General features: G+C 40.1%; 1 protein-coding gene across 3 annotated transcripts; it reads left to right on the top strand.

Annotated features, from left to right (window-relative positions):
- Positions 1-2,670: 2,670 nt before the first annotated feature.
- On the top strand, positions 2,671-18,789 carry LOC105383691 (ubiquitin-protein ligase E3B). 3 transcript variants are annotated; one of them, XM_048623562.1, is made up of 21 exons: positions 2,671-3,089; positions 3,796-4,032; positions 4,707-4,959; positions 5,272-5,460; positions 5,779-5,851; positions 6,081-6,199; positions 6,550-6,872; positions 7,204-7,343; positions 7,753-7,924; positions 9,284-9,402; positions 9,701-9,873; positions 10,232-10,312; positions 10,607-10,684; positions 10,988-11,108; positions 11,478-11,641; positions 12,632-12,778; positions 13,514-13,629; positions 13,952-14,081; positions 14,489-14,653; positions 15,418-15,529; positions 15,965-18,789. In XM_048623562.1, exons 1-21 carry the CDS (start codon positions 2,935-2,937, stop codon positions 16,135-16,137), a joined length of 3,240 nt encoding a protein of 1,079 aa, XP_048479519.1. In that variant the 5' UTR covers positions 2,671-2,934; the 3' UTR covers positions 16,138-18,789. The 3 variants fall into 3 exon arrangements, with proteins under 3 accessions (XP_048479519.1, XP_048479518.1, XP_048479517.1); XM_048623561.1 differs by lacking the exon at positions 10,988-11,108 and adding an exon at positions 13,187-13,288 and having other exon boundaries at positions 10,607-10,805; positions 12,632-12,676; XM_048623560.1 differs by lacking the exon at positions 10,988-11,108 and having other exon boundaries at positions 2,672-3,089; positions 10,607-10,805.
- Positions 18,790-18,966: the final 177 nt, after the last annotated feature.

The following is an 18,966-nucleotide window of genomic DNA, read 5'->3' as shown; positions in this document are numbered from 1 at the left end:
AAGTTCATATTTATTTACATAATTTACCAAACTGCACTTCTTATTTGTTATGTAACATTTTCTTGGACTATGATCGCAGTAGCAGGCACATAAAAAAAAAACTTTACAATATCTATGTAGATCCTGAGTTCATATTAGGTCGGTACGGTCAGCTGCATAAGTCGTTATATACCTACTTCTGTACTTTGTCAAACCTTAGACAAGTAATGTCAAACTAACGAACCGTCAGTATTTCAATGAATGGATATATGCGGTTTCAGATTGACATAAGGTACAAAAGTGTAAAGCTACTTATGCAGCTGACTGTACTTATCATAATAATTAAGGGACAGTCACAATCACGAAATGACTCGCTTTCGCAGTCTATACTATACACGTCATAGAATCAATAAAAAATAACAAGGCTATCAAATAATCCTCGTGATAACCTCACTGTGCCTATTAAAACAAAGGCAAGTCAACTAAACATAGCTGACATATCAAGCTACCTATCTCTTCCGGTGATTAGCTGCAGCTTTTAAAAGAAATGTGACTAATGAGGAAGCGAATTCTCAGACGGACTAATAGTCCTGAGCTTACACAAAGACCTGCGATAATTCCTGTGACCCGCAGTGATTGTGGCAAAGTTGAGCAATAAGGTGAACAATAGTTATAGATAATCTGAACGTGACACATTTGTATAATATTTAAAGTAAAAATAAAATAAAAAAATCTTACACACATTTACATAAGTACTTACACATGGGTTTTCTCTAAAATATACTTGATAGTAAATTCTATTCTACTTTGTAGACTTGGAGCTTTATTATTGAAAACTAATATTAATAATTAGGCAGGTAGGTACCTACTTAAATACTTACACACGCACATTAGGTATATTGGTATATAGGTACTTATAGGTACTTACCTATAGCCAAACAAAATTGTAGAGTCTCCAGTGGATTTTTATTAATGAGCCCAGCTCACAGCCTTTGATCGATCATATCATCTCTATTATAAATACTCAATAAAATAATAATTATTAAATACATAAACAAATAGCTACATAAATCCAATTAACTACCAACTCGATACAGTCCTACAAATATGATATTTATGTGATTTTTAGTATCAAAATTCCCACGACAGTTTTCTTTAGACTCTACCGCGCATTCATTCACTTTATCTTCAGCCAGTGTCTCTTTTTGACCGACGGGTACAGATAAAAGTCATATCTAAGCGGTTGAAATAAGAGCTAGGATCTACAAGTGGGGAGGACAGTGGAGATTAAGTTGAATAATGGCTGGTGGGTCGCGGATGGGATGGCGCTTACATCAAACTTATAAATGGATAATTTAAAACCCATCACTCGACGGGTGGTCTCTTCTAGGAAGGTAGGCTACGGCTGGACTCGACTCGTAGGCTAAATTATGTAAGTTGTATACCTATCTAATTACCTACTACCTATAGGTATAGGTACCTATAAATACCTATTATCGTTAGTAGAGACTGAATACAAAGGTCTGACAAATTATGTGTTGATATGTTAGGTAGGCTTATGAATCTATGACCTAGTAGGTAGTTAGCAACCCTAGCACACAGTTCTGTTGTCGAGTACAAATCGGTTATTAATACTTAAGCACATAGATAGATAGATAGATATGGCATTATTGTAGCTGTTTAAGTATTTTGTGATTTCAGAGTTAATTCCATTGTAAAAGTTGTTCAGTGTAGGTAGGCATTGGTATGCCTTCGTGAAATCAAATGTCTTGTATGTAAACTGAGTATAATAACCCCTTCTGGCTTAATATACCACTTTTGCAACACACTATACCTACTATGCTAGCTAGGTGCTAGGTAGTCTAGGTACCTATGTAGTTTGGCCGATGTCGAGTGCTTAAGGCCCTGTAGCGAACCGCTACAGGGCACGGAAAGTTACGAATTTTTCTAACAGGTCACGGTTAAAAAACTATCTAACTACTTAAATCATGTGTGGTAACTACCACCAGTGGACCGCTTTATCAGCGTGATAAACTAGAGAATGAAGCTGCTTATAACTAGTTATTACACATTGATAGTCTTTACCCGGTGACTGTCTTACCCCACCTTACCTAATAATTATGTATTTCAGAAAGCTCAAAAGGACTAGAGAGGAACTGACCACCAACCTCCAGTAGTGGAGAGGTACTAAAAGAAGAATAAAGGTGGTGACACACCGAAGGACGCGGCTGTCAGCCGCGACTGATAAGTGTGCACGGTCTTTAGGGACAGATCGTGCCAGATCACTCTCGGTCGTCTGAAAGCTTAAGGTCAGTCTAAAGTTACGTCCGTGACTTACGTCCGATAGTTTGAACAGCGTAGTGTACATTCCTTACTTAGATACCTTTAAGTCGCGGCTGACAACCGCGTCCGTAAGCCGCGTCCGATGATGTGTCGGCACCTTTACACCCGATAGTTTGAACAGCGTAGTGTACATTCCTTACTTAGATACCTTTAAGTCGCGGCTGACAGCCGCGTCCGTAAGCCGCGTCCGATGGTGTGTCCCCATATTAAAAAAGGACAAGATTCGGGGGCCGTAAAATCCATCTCAATAAAAATGTTTTAGAATAATAACTTAACAAACCAGAAGAGGTTTTATTTCTGGCAACATTATAAACTATCCATGTAATCTGTTGACGAGACATCACGATCACAGATAAAAATTGATTGTCAAATTAAAATTACATTTTGTGTTGTATGTGGGATATATATTTCTAAATAAATCGCTAAATTTAATAAGTTTCCGCTATGAAAACTTAGGGATCATGGATTAAATAGTGCTTTGTACTTTTTACTATTTATTTAAGAAGTGTCAATAGTTTTTCAGCTGCTGATATAGTCTCTTACGATGAAAAGAGCAAGCGCTGTATCCTGACAAAGATAATTCCGAATCGGGAACAAATCTGCCTGTAAGAAATGTTTTCCAAGTCGAGTAAGGACACATTCCTGGAGCAAACCAAGGCAGCTCGAGAGGAGCGTGCCCTGGAAAAGAAACGCGAAGTTTCAGCCGTCGTAATACAAGCTTACATTCGTGGCTTCATCGCCAGACAACGCTTTATTAAACTCATTCTGTAAGTATCAGCTGTTATATTTAAGCTTAGTTAGCCTATTTAATAGTTGTTTGTGAACTTAGCTGTCGGATAACTGATTTTCGTGCTGTAAATTAACTTGTCTAAGTAGTAGTAAGTAGCTATAGCTTGGTGCATCTATTCTTCTCTGTATCAGTTGTATTTAGCACCCATTAACATGATAAACTTGTTTCGTTGTGTGTACCAAGTGTTGTTTATAGTTTGAATTAGCTCTATGATAGTTGTAACAATTAACTTGGTCAGTAGGTCACCTTCTCATATTACTATACATAATACATTATTAATTGCATTACATAGTAGCTATGTTATGTTTGTTGATAACATTGTAAAATGTGTAATCAACAGAATGTATCAAAATCTACTAAGTACAGCATTTCTTGAAATGGTTTATGCAGTGACAAAGTTCTGATTAATCTGATTATTTATCTAACAGTATTTAATAAATTCGCTAAAAAGTGGCTACATTGGTCAAGATGGGTAAAAAATTTAATGGCACCAGCAGTAGGAAAATTGATTTACAATTTAGTCAACCTCTTGAATAATAACTTTACCTATTTCAAAATTGAACTAGATTAAAAGTTGTTTTTGTTTGTTTTTATGTTAAAAACAAACAAAAACAACTTTTAATCTTGATTATTACTTGGCTAATATTACAATTATTCTTAAATCTGTGTTTCTCTATTTCTAGTGAAGAGTTTGACCGATTACTGCCTGATCCTCCAACTTCACAAGATGACACGCCTCCTCAAACAGAACTCAAGCCAGCCCTGGAGGTGTACCAGGCAGCTTGTCGATTCTTCCTTGTGTTCAAGAAGGAAAGAGACAGAAAGAGGTTTGAGAAACTGTGCAAGTACATTGTGCAGAGTCTCCTCTGTGAGTCTGTCAAGATGTCTTATGTTGGAGTGTTCTTGAATAAAGAGTACAGGTAAAGTGCTTCTATGTTGTTCCCTTATTTGGCTGGGGGTTATTGCATGGCTCTAAAATAACCAATTTACTTCCATTTTTCTTCTGTCTTGTCAATATCATATCTTGCTTTTTATTAATATCACTTTGTGGAATGATCTTCCTTCAAAAATCCGACAAGCACCAACTCTGGAAACCTTTAAGAGAATGGTGAAGGAACACTACCTTAAATCAACTGTTTAGCTGTTATCAGATCATTAAATAAATCATGTACTTATGTAGGTATAATATGTATGTGTATGTATATGATGTATGTATATGTATATATGTGTTTGTATATATGTATTATATTGTATATAATTGTGTATTATAATACATGTAGTAGGTGTGTATATTTTTATTTATTTTTTGCTTATATTTAGTGTGTAGTTAGATAATAATAACTTAAATTATACTATATTCCGTGAGTAAGTACACTGTACCCCTTTTATATCTCTAGTCCATCCATCCAAAGGTTGTCTGGAAGAGATCGCTATAAGCGATAAGACCGCCTTTTGTACCCTAGTTAAGTGTCTATGTAAAATTGTTAATCATTTCTTGGTGTACAAATAAAGAGTACTCTATCTATCTAATATCAGTTTTGAATTATTTTGTCTAAAATAACAGTTTTTTACATCCTCAAATCTTCACTTCCAGTCTCCGCTGGATAGCTCACGTAAAGTCCTTGCTGTACAAATGCTGCCTCTACCTCGAGGACCTTAAGCCCGAGTCTCCTCTAGACATGCAGAGTATACTGACCCACCTCCACACGCTGGTGGCGCTGACAGCCACCAACACCTGGGCGCTGACGAGGCAGAAGAACTTTGAGAAACTTCGCGGTGGAGTCACACAGTTGTGTGCCAACATCATGGGCTCACTGTTCCATAGGGGATATTATTTGACTTTAAAGGTAATGTTAAAAGTATTTTTAGTTTTATTCATCCCATTATATGGTTATCCAGGTTACATAGACACATCACATACATACAAGCATCCCATAGAAGAAAGTGTGGTGGCTATCACCTCTGCGTTTACCATATTTGCCTATACTACTCCAATGATGTGTTTCTTTGGAAGGGGTAAAGTTCCTGTATATGACTCTCTCAGAGGAATCTTTGTAAATTTATATTTATTAAATGTTCTTCATGTTTGTGATCATCAAATAAATTCTCAGCTCCAACCATAAACATTCCTCCTAATTCTAACTCCTTCTACCCCACAGTCTCTCCTCCTCCGCGGCCTGTGTCGTGAGAAGGTCTTCCTCAAGAACGTTGCACTCACAGCCATAGTGACGCTCTCGCTGCGGCCGCTGGTCTCCGCGCAGTTCTCGGAGAAGCTGCTCACCATGTACATCATACAGATCCTGTCCGTGCCCACGCTCGTGTTCCACATGCATCAGATATCGCCTGAGGTAATGGTTAATTATGCGGTTTTATGCAGGTTTTAAATAAAAAATACTGTATCAGTTCAGTGAAAGTTATGAAAATTGTTGCGATGTTCAACTATAATCACTTTGAATATTTACCAGAAAATTTTAAATGATGTGCCTATAAAAATATACAGCGCAGTATACCAAAATAAACCTCTCTGACTCTCCATAATTTATTTTTCTCCAGCAGGCATTTGCACCCACAATTTCCATCCCACACCATTTATACCTTTACAATCAATGCGCCACTCTATTTACCCCTAATTTCTAATAAAGATTAACCAAACCATCCTCTTCCAGTCGCTAGCGGCGTACCGAGCGCACGGCATCTTCGACAAGTGCCTCGAGTTCCTCAGCCTGGACCAGAACCTGCGCATAGTGTTCAACACTCTGGAGGGGAACTATGCACTGTGCCTGCTGGCTAACTTGGTGCAATTAGCACATCTGGAGCGCGACCACTGCGCGCCGCAGACGCTGTACCCCACTCTAGTGGTATGTATATGTACACATGTATAGTTGTATAGTGTAGCATAGTGTTCAATACTCGCGAGTGCGACCACTGCGCCAGACGCTGTAACCGACTCTAGTGGTATGAATATGTAGCATAGTGTTCAACACTCTCGAGGGGAACTATGCTCTGTGCCTGCTCGCTAACTTGGTGCAGCTGGCGCATCTGGAGCGCGACCACTGCGCGCCGCAGACGCTGTACCCGACTCTAGTGGTATGTTCACTTAGAAACGCGACGTTAGAAATAAAACTTTCCATAAATGTAACAAAAGTTATTAAGAATTATAGACTGATTCAGTAAGCCCCTTTCCAAAATCATACTGCATTGCAGTTTGCCAAGCCAGGAAAATTTGTATTTTTTACTAAAGTTTTGTGACCAATCTTTCTTCTGTTAAAAAACTTTAACAAGAGCAAACACGAGACAGTGTTATTTTTGACCCACAAAATGAAATTTTACTAACCAATACAATACAATCCTCTTTATTTCCACCAAAACAGAAAAAAAACAGTACAAAACTGCGGCCTTATTGCATAACCTTACCATTACAATTTTTCTCTCCACAGCTAGTCGTGACCCGCTTCCTGGATAGCTGCCAACAGTACGTGGTCTGCAAGAAAGGCAACCTCAGCAACTGGCACCCGATCCTCGGCTGGTTCTCTCAAAGCCTCGACCAATACCTGCCCCCGACTATGAGCAACTTACGGACCCAATTGTCTTTGGCTTGGGGCGGTCCATTGTTGAAGAAGCTGTTGGCTGAGCCGTTGAAGGAGATGCTGGAGAGCGGAGCGGGGGGCGAGGAGGCGGGGCCGTCGCAGCCGTCGCCGCCGCCGCACGGGAACAATGCCGCTTCGTATATTAGGAGGGCTATTGAGGCTAGGACTAATAGGTGAGTGGAACAGTTTTTGGTTGCAACATTCACTATTGATATAAGCTGCATTTCCGAAAGAAAGTTGGAAACTTATAAGAGCTCACATTACTATGGATATTGCGCTTATCAGCGCTGGTTCGGCAAAGTATGGATAAGCTGAAAACTTATAAGCGCTTATAAGTTTTGAGCTTTCTTATTACATACAGCCTAACGTGACTTTCCAGCGAAGCTGGCCCGCTTGACAGTTTGCGTTTTATTATTCCGCGCATAAAGTCACAGTCAAAGAACCGCCATGCCTGAGATTCTCCGCTATACTTGGACACATCTTCACTAGATTCATTTGTTCCAGCCTGCCGATGTTCCGGTCCAACTCCAACAAGGTGTACCGCAAGCTGGGCTCGGCGGACAGCACGCGCGTGGCGCTCACGTGCGGCATGCTGCACGCCGCGCTGCAGACGTGCACGCAGCTCAAGCTCGACATACTCACCGGTAAGGGACGATCTCCAGAGGCAGGGGAATCGCGACGAGTCCGCTGTTCTATCGTCTGGTGGTCTCCACGGACGAGCTTCTCTCGTCGATGATGCTGCTAGCGTATCGTTTCGACTCGCAACAATCGCAACGACTCGCGACATAATCGCAATGTATACGTAACGACTCCAATTAACAGCCCGGACTCGCTGTCGTTACGCCGCGATATTATGACGTTTTGCGCGCACTTAACCACTCATCGTATCGCAGCACTCCCTTTCGGCTTAGTATAGCACTTTTGAAACATTCTGTATATACCTACCATTCTATCCTATTCTATTCTTTGTGGGGGTGTAAGTACCTGCACCTGGCTCTCTCGAATGGAACCTTTGTGCGTATACCTACTAAAAACACCACTTTCGTTCCACAGGTCTGTGCAATCAAGACGAGATCCTCTACTCGTTGTGGCAGTTCCTCTGCACTCTCGGCCCGACGTGTGGCCTCAAGTCCTTCCTGGATCTGTTGGCTGTCTCCACCAAGACCTCCGCGCCAGAGTTTCAGATGTTGATTCTTTTTGCTGACTGCATGACGCATTATGTTACGTAAGTATTGTGGGGAAAGCTTTTGGTTTCTTGTTTTTACCACGTTGCGCTTGTAATTGTCTTTAAAAATATTGTTGCCACTGCTGAATTTAGGCCTCATTAAATCAAAGCCACTACACTAGAAACCCGCCAGCAGCTTTTACTACTTTCTATCTATTGTCAAAGTACTCAGGGGACTCGTAGAGCAAGGTATTGACATTAAAATAACTTACCCTGCTACTAGGGTTTCTGATTTCTCGACCTGTTTTCGTTCTCGAGCTTCGAGAATTCTCGACCCCAAATTCTCGAGCCTTCTCGAGTCTCGAGCCTTTCTATGAAGACCTTTAAAAAAGGCTTAATTTAAATAAAAAAAACACAAAATCTCCTTTTTTTTACTTTGTCAACTTAATCACAAACAAAATACTCTACTAATACTCATAATTAGCTGTCTAGCTAGCTACTTATTATTAGTATTGGAAGTTGCTCTCATTGGTGCAAATGGCTGCCAATTTAAAATCAGTTTTGATATTGGTGCACTAGACAAATGCAGAATACAAGTTCAGAAGCCGTGGAGTGATATACTCCCCAAGAACGCGGAATAATTGTGTTTATTCAGTTTTCGGGCAGCCTTTTTTTCGTTTTGAGTATCTGTAATTTATCCCTGCAATATCGCCCGATTTAACCGTTTCAGACAGTTTTTCTGGGGGTTTTTGAAGTCCCGTGTATGTGCGTAAGCTCGTGTCTCCGGAAGCCCTTAAGGACAACAATCGACACGATTGCGAGAATCTCTCGCCCGACGTTTTCGCTGAGGTGATGAAAAATGCCATAAAACGAGCCCGTATGGCAATCAATTGTGACGGCGCCCATTTGGCCGATATCATCTTCTTGACTTTACCAATAAAATTGTAAAGGTTCAAATAAACATAATCAAAAAACAAAATCGAAGTTTTTCATTTAGAAAAAAATGAGAGCCAAACAACTTCTTTTGGTCTACCTGAACTAAGAAACAGTAAATAACTAACTTTTACTACGTTATCTTTTAATAATTCATTGGTATTATCAGTACAGCACAGCTTAAATGGAGATGAAAAATAATAAATCATAATATACGCCTGGTATACGTGTGTGTTGTTAAAAGCGGCGCAGGAAAATTCGAATTGAATATTCTTAATTTTTATCTCAAGGCTCGAGAAATTCTCGAGTCTTCAGTTTTTTTTCTCGTCTCGAACCAAGCCGAATTTCTCGAATCTTCTCGAGCTCGAGAATTCTCGAGCAGAAACTCTACCTGCTACTAATCGCCAATCGGTAAAACGACACAATATGTTTGACTCTTGGATTAGAATATAGTGTTTAAATTATATCTAATGTTGTTTGTTACAGAATATTGGACGACATGGAGATGTACGAACAGCAGGAGCCGTTCAAATTAGTAGACTTCATCAACATGTCGCAGTTTCTCAACCTGTTCGTCTATAAATCTATCATGGGACAGCTGTTCGGTAAGTGTTGTTTAGTCAAATCTGCCGCTACTATAGAGCCTTATTTATAAGCTTCAAATCTTTTGAAAAAAACATACAAAAAGCGATTCCAATCGCAAATAATGGGGCAAATACCTATGTATATTTTGATCAAACGCGAAGTTTTAGACTGCTCTCTATGGATACTCTGCCCTATCTAGGCATAAATAAGATGTAACAAGTATGTGGCCTTGATTTTTCCTCTATTCTTTGTATTTTGCTCTGTTTTTACATCTGCTCGGCCGCTTAGCATAGCTTCTAACCCAATTCCTCTCCACAGACCTCAAAACCATCCAGTCCAACAGTCTCTTCGTGGCCATGCACACACTGCTACTAGTCTTATACCGGCGCGACTGCCGGCGCCCCTACACGCGCGCCAACCACTGGCTCGTGCGCGACATCCGCGACGCGCAGTTCATGCACGACCTCGACAAGGGGAAGAAGCCGCACCAGGTAGGTGGCGCCACTTGCGGGTGCGCTAGTTGTGATAAAAGGCATATGGCAAAATGGGTGGCCTCATTTGTTCAATATACGAAGCTGTGTTATGTAACGATACTCTTACCCATAAAGAAAATTACATAATGGGGTTCCATATGCGCGTGGTAAATACCTGACTTAGAGAGGTATTCAAAAAATGTAGATGGCGCCACTTACGGCGTCAAAATGTGTAAATACTTTTAATTCTACAGTAAGAATGTAAGTCATCACGATGTCGTGGCCGATGATGATGATGAATAATGTAAGTTAAGGCTCTAGCTCGGTATACTAAATCGGTGTTATTATATTTACTAAATAAGTTTTTCTTTTACAGGTCCTTGTTCAGAAAACCCCTCACATGATAGCGCACGGCGAGCGGGTCCGATTGTTCAGGCGAGCCGTCGCTGATGAGAAAGTGAGTTCATTATTTTGTAATTTATTCAACACACAAAACTATCACAAGTAGCACTACAACACTTTGTTCTCGGCTTTCCTCATACAGCCACCACCAACCGTCTGTGTAGAATGCTATCTTCAGAATCAGTTAAAAAACTTTTTTTTTTGTTCCGTGTGTAGATGGACTGCCACCTCTGTTTAGAGCCCAGTGTTCTTAAAATTTTTTGATTCCAGAATCAGTAATAAAAACTAATCAAATGTATGTAGTTCTGTTTCTGTGCATAGAGACCTAACAAAACAACCAAACCCGCAGGTGGTCCTCGGCCTAACCGAGCGCGCGTGCGGGGGGCGCTCCACGCTCGTCACCGTGCGGCGCGCCCGCCTCGTGGAGGACGGCTACCGGCAGCTGGGAGCGCTCCCCAGTCGCGCGCTGAAGGGCGTCGTGCGCGTGCGCTTTGTGAACGCGCAGGGGCTAGATGAGGCGGGGATTGATCAGGATGGCGTGTTTAAAGGTATGATATATAATGTTTATTTATGAATGACAACGAAGCCTTATATTATAGTAACGTCGTTACTACAATAACGATAGTAACGTCGTTACTATAATAACGGGATGGTTCCTAGGATGCTTCTCTTTCGGCCTAGATCCACAGACCCTTGGAACAAGCAGTTCACTATTACTAAATGGTATAAGGACGGCTACCGGCAGCTGGGAGCGCTCCCCAGTCGCGCGCTGAAGGGCGTCGTGCGCGTGCGCTTCGTGAACGCACAGGGGTTAGATGAGGCGGGGATTGACCAGGATGGTGTGTTTAAAGGTGAGATATAGGTACTTACAATGTTTTTGTTATGTGTTTTTATTTTTTTATTAATGACAATGAAGTTTTCACACGAATTACTGTGAATACGCTGTTACTACGAGTATAACGAGAATGTCACAAAAAGCCTGCGTCTTCCGGCTACTATCAATAAATAGTATAAAACAAAGTCTGTTTATGTATGTAGTATGCTTAGATTTTTGAAACTACACAACGGATTTTGATGCTTTTTTTTAAAATATATTGAGTGATTTAATAGGAAGGTTTTAGGGATAAAGCAGCGAAGGAGAAAGGAGGAAATATGCGCAGCTCACGGGAATAGCTAGTACCTATCAAATATAGTATCTTAACAACCGCTTCCTCTTACAGAATTCCTAGAAGAAACCATAAAGCGCGTGTTCGACCCAGAACTGAACCTGTTCCGTGCGACAAGCGAGGAGCGTCTCTACCCCGCGCCCACCTCGGCCCTTCAGGACAACCATCTGCAACTGTTCGAGTTCATAGGACGGATGCTGGCCAAGGCTGTTTACGAGGTAACCTAACGTAGCACTATACGGAGCCACCATAGCGGTAGCTCTAGTACCTTAGTATAGCACTAGATGGCGCAACTATCAGCAAATACCATCACCTGTCTATCTGTCACCTGGCCATGTAGCACGGGGCGCTATTAAGACATGACAAAAGTTCTCCGTCGCGCTCGCTCTTGAGGCTGCGCGATGTGAGTGAGCGCGATGCAAAACTCTTCTCACGTCTTAAATGCGCCCCGTATTAGCCCTTCTGGTTGCGCCATCTAGTGCTACGTTAAGATACTAGAGCGGAACATAGCTCTGGTATCTTACGTAGAACTACATGTAGCTACCGTATCAGTTGATCTAGTATCTTTGTGTAGCACTAGATGGCGCCACTATAGCGGTAGCTCTAGTATCTTAATACAGCACTAGATGACGCCACCATATCTGTAACTCTAGTATCTTAATGTAACAATAGATGGCGCTTCCATAGCTGTAACTCTAACGTAGCACCGTAGTGGTCGCTCTAGTATCTTAATGTTGCACAAGATGGCGCCACCGTAGTGAAAGCTCTAGTATCATGATGTAGCGCTAGATGGCGCTACCGCAGCGGTCGCTCTAGTATCTAAATGTATCAATAGAGGGCGCCACCGTAGCGGTATATCTAGTACCCTTATGCAGCACTAGAGGACAGCACTGTAGCTTCAGTACGCATCCACATCCATGCATTTTCTGATTAATTTCTCTTTTCACTTTCTTTCAAGTAACGATTATGCAACGCGGTGCGATAGGCTGGACAGTTTATAAAGTATCTGAAATGCAGCTATTGCAGTCTTACAGTTCAAACCTGTTTATTCCAGATGTCAACACCATAGCATAAAGTTTTCGGATTGTTTGATGTCGTGGGCTTTTTATAAGATAGGAAAGCAGGAGTTAGGTCTAAAAAACTATTTTACTTCTTAAAATAATGTTGTGTTACACTCCTAAACCTAAACCATCCCATCTCTCCCGCAGGGTATAGTGGTGGACGTCCCCTTCGCTTCATTCTTCCTGAGCCAGGTGCTGGGGCAGACGCAGCAGGCGCTGTACAGCTGGATCGACGAGCTGCCCTCGCTCGACCGCGACCTGTACCGGAGCCTCACCTATATTAAGCACTTTCAGGTAATTTCATCCACGTACTTATTTCTATTAGCTTTTGTCCACATTTACAGCTGGACGACGTCGTTGCTTGACCGCGATTTTTACCGGAGCCTCACCTATATTAAGCATTTTCAGGTAATTATATGACACTATACTAGTAAAATATGGCATGACTCCTATGACAGCTGTCAAATCCATAGATTTGTCTGTCATTTGTTGGTTTTCAAGGGAAAATTAACTTTATCCACCCCGGACATAAACTTCTGTCAATCAAACGTCATAGGACTCTTGCTATAATTTACAAAGTATAATTTATGAACTGCATTTAGGCTGCTCGTGATCTTAGACAGTTGGCCGGTAGAGGCTGGTTATAAAAGGCCGAGGGTAGAGTGTGGTACAGTGGTGGACGCGTCGTGGTTCCTGAGCCAGGTGCTGGGGCAGACGCAGCAGGCGCTGTACAGCTGGATCGACGAGCTGCCCTCGCTCGACCGCGACCTGTACCGGAGCCTCACCTATATTAAGCACTTTCAGGTGATTATAGCACTAATTAATTTAAAATAGCCTTTGCCCGAGCTTGGTTATTGTATAAATCTGGTACGAACTGATCGTGGTTACCATGGCCATGGCGACTTCCAATGGGCGCCAAAATACAGTATCTCCAGCCTCCCCATCCAGCCACTATCTGCTTATTACACTACTAAGGTCCAGTAAGTTGGCACGTTATAACAGTAATAACAATATAGTGTTTATTCGCAGGGTGACATTTCGTCACTGGAGCTGACGTTCACAGTGGACGAGGAGCGTCTCGGAGCCATCGTGACCCACGAGCTGGTGCCGGGCGGCAAGGCCATACCCGTCACTAATGAGAACAAGTAAGATTGTAACACGCGCGGATAAAGAAATGAATTTGATATGTGGTTTGGAATGCCAGTTCGTGACAAAGAGAACTTCATCGAGCATTAATTATATAAATAACATCGAGCAAAATGATAATATGTGCGCCATTTTTGAATAATTTATTGGGGCACCTAAATCGTTTTGTAATTGAATTATAGCCTATGAAGCAGAGTAAAGTATCCTAGAATCTTTATCATATTGATTACATAACTTAAGCTATACTTTTCTTCCCATTTTAGTCGTGTATATTTGTTTAACAACTTAACTAATATCTTTTAATATAATGTTTTGTAACAGAATAAACTACATCCATCTGATGGCGCACTTCAGAATGCACACTCAGATCAAGGACCAAACGAACGCGTTCATCAAGGGGTTCCGAACCATCATCAACCCGGAGTGGCTCTCGCTGTTCTCAACTCCTGAGGTAAGTTTTTCGTTATACCTACCTACTTTGTAAAATATAGCATGAGTCCAGCTATTAAATCCATATATTTTAGATGTCATTTTGTTCGTTAACGCACGATCTAAAACGAGCTTTATTTACCAGGCATAACTTCATAAGCATAGGCTATGGAACGTAATAGGGCTCATGCTATATTTTAATATGTATAGATAGACAGTCGTTAAAGGTGAAATAACCTCAGTGCGCCAACCCCCATGCTTATGACGTCACCCACGTTGTTTGCTCTAATCGCACTGATTCGCAGTTTTTGTACGGTCCTTTACCACGCTATGACAACATTTTATTCTTTAGCAGTATTATTGGGCTCCAAATAAGATTCCACCGTGTACATTTAGAACACTTTTTAACCCTGAACTCTCTTCCACCAGCTCCAAAGACTGATAAGCGGCGACAACGTGCCGCTAGACCTGCGCGACCTGCGGCGGCACACGCAGTACTACGGCGGCTTCCACGACTCGCACCGCGTCGTGTGCTGGCTGTGGGACGTGCTGCAGCGGGACTTCAGCGAGGCCGAGCGAGCCATGTTCCTGAAGGTACAGTCAGCTGCATGAGTAGCTATACACTTCCACGACTCGCACCGCGTCGTGTGCTGGCTGTGGGACGTGCTGCGGCGGGACTTCAGCGAGGCCGAGCGAGCCATGTTCCTGAAGGTACAGTCAGCTGCATGAGTAGCTATACACTTCCACGACTCGCACCGCGTCGTGTGCTGGCTGTGGGACGTGCTGCAGCGGGACTTCAGCGAGGCCGAGCGAGCCATGTTCCTGAAGGTACAGTCAGCTGCATAAGTAGCTATACACTTTTGTACCTTGTCAAAGTGGCGCACAGTCAATGTTTCAATGAATGGATAGGCGGTTTCGGATTGACAAGGTACAAAAGTGCACAGCTACTTATGCAGCTGACTGCATAAGACCTACTAGCTACTAGTGACACTCCCATTGGGAATTGTGAGCCGGCTATATTTGTTCAAGAACCGATTACCGATCTAACTACATTGTCGAACAGGTAAACATAGCGTAAGACGACCTCCAGACCACTTGGTTGATGACAGATAGAGGTTGGATGAGGAAAACCGAAGACAAAGTCACTCGTATGGATGTAGAGGGGCATATAGGCCAGCAGGGGTTCGCGAGCTCACGTTCCACTGGTTGACAGAAGAAAAAGAGGCGATCCCTTTATGTTACAGTCATATGTGTGGTAACCATTAGTGTTCGATCTTGATGCAGCCTAGATATCCCCCTGACACATGATCTTGGCAAGTTTACCGCTACGAATTATACGCTGTATCGTTATGTTTCAGTTCGTGACGTCATGCTCGAAGCCGCCGGTGCTCGGGTTCGCGCACCTCAAGCCGCCATTCTCCATCCGCTGTGTGGAGGTCGGCGACGACGAAGACACGGGGGACACTATTGGTAAGAGATCTTTGTTTTGTTTTGTATTAAAAAGATAAATTGAACGGTGGATGTCTACTGGTTTTATGTATTATAATGTTGTCATTCGACATACTACCCTATGTGTAATTATTATATGCAATAGTATAAGCTATACAATAACTAAATCTGAAATCCTCGACCATTATGTGACAAACGAATTGCCTCATCCGTTTCGCAGTTACCTGGCAATAGACGAATAAACATACACACACGTTTTAGCACACCTCTTTTTCTTTTAAGTTGTAAGCCATTATTATCATTCGATGCATATCTACCTGTTGTTCCCGATCTGCCTGTTGTACTGCTTGTTTACAATTCAAATAACCCATTCACGATGTAATCTTTCAAGTCGTGACAATCAGATAAAATGCTAGACGTTTTCAAATACAACCTAACATCTCTATTACTTAACAGGAAGTGTGATCCGTGGCTTCTTCACAATACGAAAGAAGGATCCCTTGAACCGTCTACCAACGTCTTCCACCTGCTTCAATCTCCTCAAACTTCCCAACTACCAAAAGAGGAGCACTTTGAGAGACAAGCTGAGGTATGCCGTCAATAGCAACACTGGCTTCGAACTCTCCTAATGTGCTCCGAATGGAAATTCGACTGTAGGACCAGAATTTGGAGTGCTAGTTTCGTTCGGCGTTTTTCGTGTAATCGGTGTTTTCACTGACCAATCACCGCCTCGACTGTTCTAACTTATGATTAGGGTTTATGGGGTGGTTTTGAGTAAAAATGTGCAATACTTTTCACTGTCATTGTTCTTATAAATCTACCGTTACTCATAATTCGCAGTTATAATACTGTTCTGTCGGGGCTAATGTGGCTTTATGGCTATGTTATTTTAATATTTATATTCTTACAGGCAGTTTGTGGTGTTATAATAATAAATTTCTTGTAATAATAACTTGGAGAAGTTATTACACACACTGCACTCGCAATCAATATTGAACGCCATCTAAATTCGTTGTTGAATATTCGTCACAAAGTAAATTCGTCACATTTGTAACATACATCAAAAGTCAATTCATCACTTGGTTGTATGAAGCTTTTTGTCATATTTATATGTGCACTCATGACTAATTAACTTTGTAACGTATATATATACAAACACCCTCTGAAACTTGCTGTATTTTGGTAAAAAATTAATTACATTTTTTATTATGTATTTATATAACTCATAAACATGATTGATAATGATTGGATGGTTGGTACTCGTATGTAAGATTGTTGTGATTATCAAAAAAAATAAAATCCATTGATAAAAACCTTAAATAAACATGAATAATCTTAGAAACGAACTCATTTAGTAGTTTCGAAAAATCTATTAAGTTTTGTTAACTTACATATTATCCAATGTAACAGAATTTGAAAATCGTATTTAGAACGAATATCATGTCATGTTACTTATCTACATAATAAAGAAATATAACATTTTATATTTCGAATACCATGAAACCTTATGCAGATAATTACATAATGCACCAGATGTAACATGTGTTTGATCCTTATATGTACTATAAATGATAAGCCATTTACCAAATATTAATTGAAACATAATGCATGCACTAAAGATGTGTCGGAATGGTGAAGTCTGAATCTTTCTATGTGTTATATTTACAGACATTCAAACATTGACGCGTCTTATATCTTGTTACCTAGAAGGTTCATATAATTTTGTGTCATAAATTAATCATAGCTCATAATAAATATAACTAGTTAGGTACATAACAGTAAATTCGTTAGTTTTTGTAATCAAGTTGGGGGACACGTTATTGTATAATCCGAATTCTAAATAATCCAATCCAGTCCAATATAAAACTTTAATTAAATGTACATAGACAATAACATATTTAGGAATAGTTATTTCTCTTATGATATTTAATACTCACTTCTAAAGCCGTATTGTACCATCGCGCATGCATGCTGGTCCGATTTTAAAACTCATAATACGTGCGTGTGGCCTATCCTCCAGAGCTAGCGGAGCGTCGAGAATCGACCAATGAAGTTGCATGAATACGTTTCTATTCTATTATACGGAAGTAAATATCGGATTGCCAAAAAATATGCTGTGCTGACGGCTGCTTAAACAGTGAAGTTAAATTGTCACAAACTCACATAAATTATGAAAAAAAAACATACATGAAATATGGAGTAATGTTAGGTATCGTAAGTTTGTTAATAAAATGGATTCGATAGTAGTTTTGTGGTATATGAATTTGTATTGAATGTTTAATACTAAGTAGGTATTTATAAAAAAGTTTGGCGCTAAATTTAAGATCTCATTTTGTTGTTAGATTGTATCTAACGATAAAGAATCTGTCACGATTAATTTATATTTGATAATAAATTATTATTATGTATATTACGTTTGTATTACATACTTCAAATTACATAGTTACGAATGATACAAAATTTATAATAAGTCTTACTTATGGTTGGAGATATTCCGTGTTATTATTTCTTGCAGATCATTTATACAAGTTGTGTTTTTTTATTTTACTTTCAAAAATATCTGTAGCAGTATCTACATTAATATTAAAACTATATAGCAATATTTTGTGAACCTATATCACTAAAAATAGTCGCGATATTCTAAAATAATGTGTAGTAACTATTCAAAAATATCTAATTGAAACAATATTTCTCCAGTCATATTTTATGAGTATTTTTTTTCGTTTTGTTACATTTTATATTATTTTGTGTGTCTTTATACTTTATTTATCTGTACTCGTATTTATAGAACTTACAAAGGGTTTGTAGAGGTTTTCAATTGGCGGTGATCACACAAATTGCCACTCTTGGTCAGTCAAGAAGTCTATATTGGAATTATTCGCTTACGTTTACAAACTATTTGTAGGTCCTGTGATTACGGAAGTTTTTTATGAATCAGTGCAATTTTTTTTTATTTTCACTCGTAAACAAGAATTATATGTTGTTTAGTTTGTACTATTGTATAATGTAGTGGGAAAACCGTTTACATGCTTACTTAATCTTGTATTTTTTAACCATTTATTTAACTTTTTTTTAAGTCCAATAAATAATTGTTTTACTTGTAAATAGGACCTTCAGTTTTGCTATAATTCTTCGATGTTAGAATACAAGTAGATTTACTGACTCATTTTAAACAATACTTTATATTCATAAAAGTAAGGGATATTTTGTACTAGACACGTAATATGTTGTATGTAACACAATGTGATTCTCTGTGATAATATAATTGATATTTATTAAAAGTAAGTGTGTTTTATTCTACAACTATATAAACTTGCTGGGTTTGTACAATGACGCCATCGCTACTATGACCGTCCATTTGTTCAACTACAAGACTTCAACATGAGACAGTTTCAATGGGGACTACCGTTTTTTTGCTCACCAGTTGGCGCCACTGTCGACTAAGGTTGAGGTACCAT

The sequence above is a fragment of the Plutella xylostella genome, chromosome 10, assembly GCF_932276165.1.
Source record: "Plutella xylostella chromosome 10, ilPluXylo3.1, whole genome shotgun sequence".
Taxonomy (NCBI): Eukaryota; Metazoa; Arthropoda; class Insecta; order Lepidoptera; family Plutellidae; genus Plutella; species Plutella xylostella.
The sequence above is the reverse complement of the archived record's forward strand: the minus strand, read 5'-3'. Positions and strand labels throughout refer to the sequence as shown.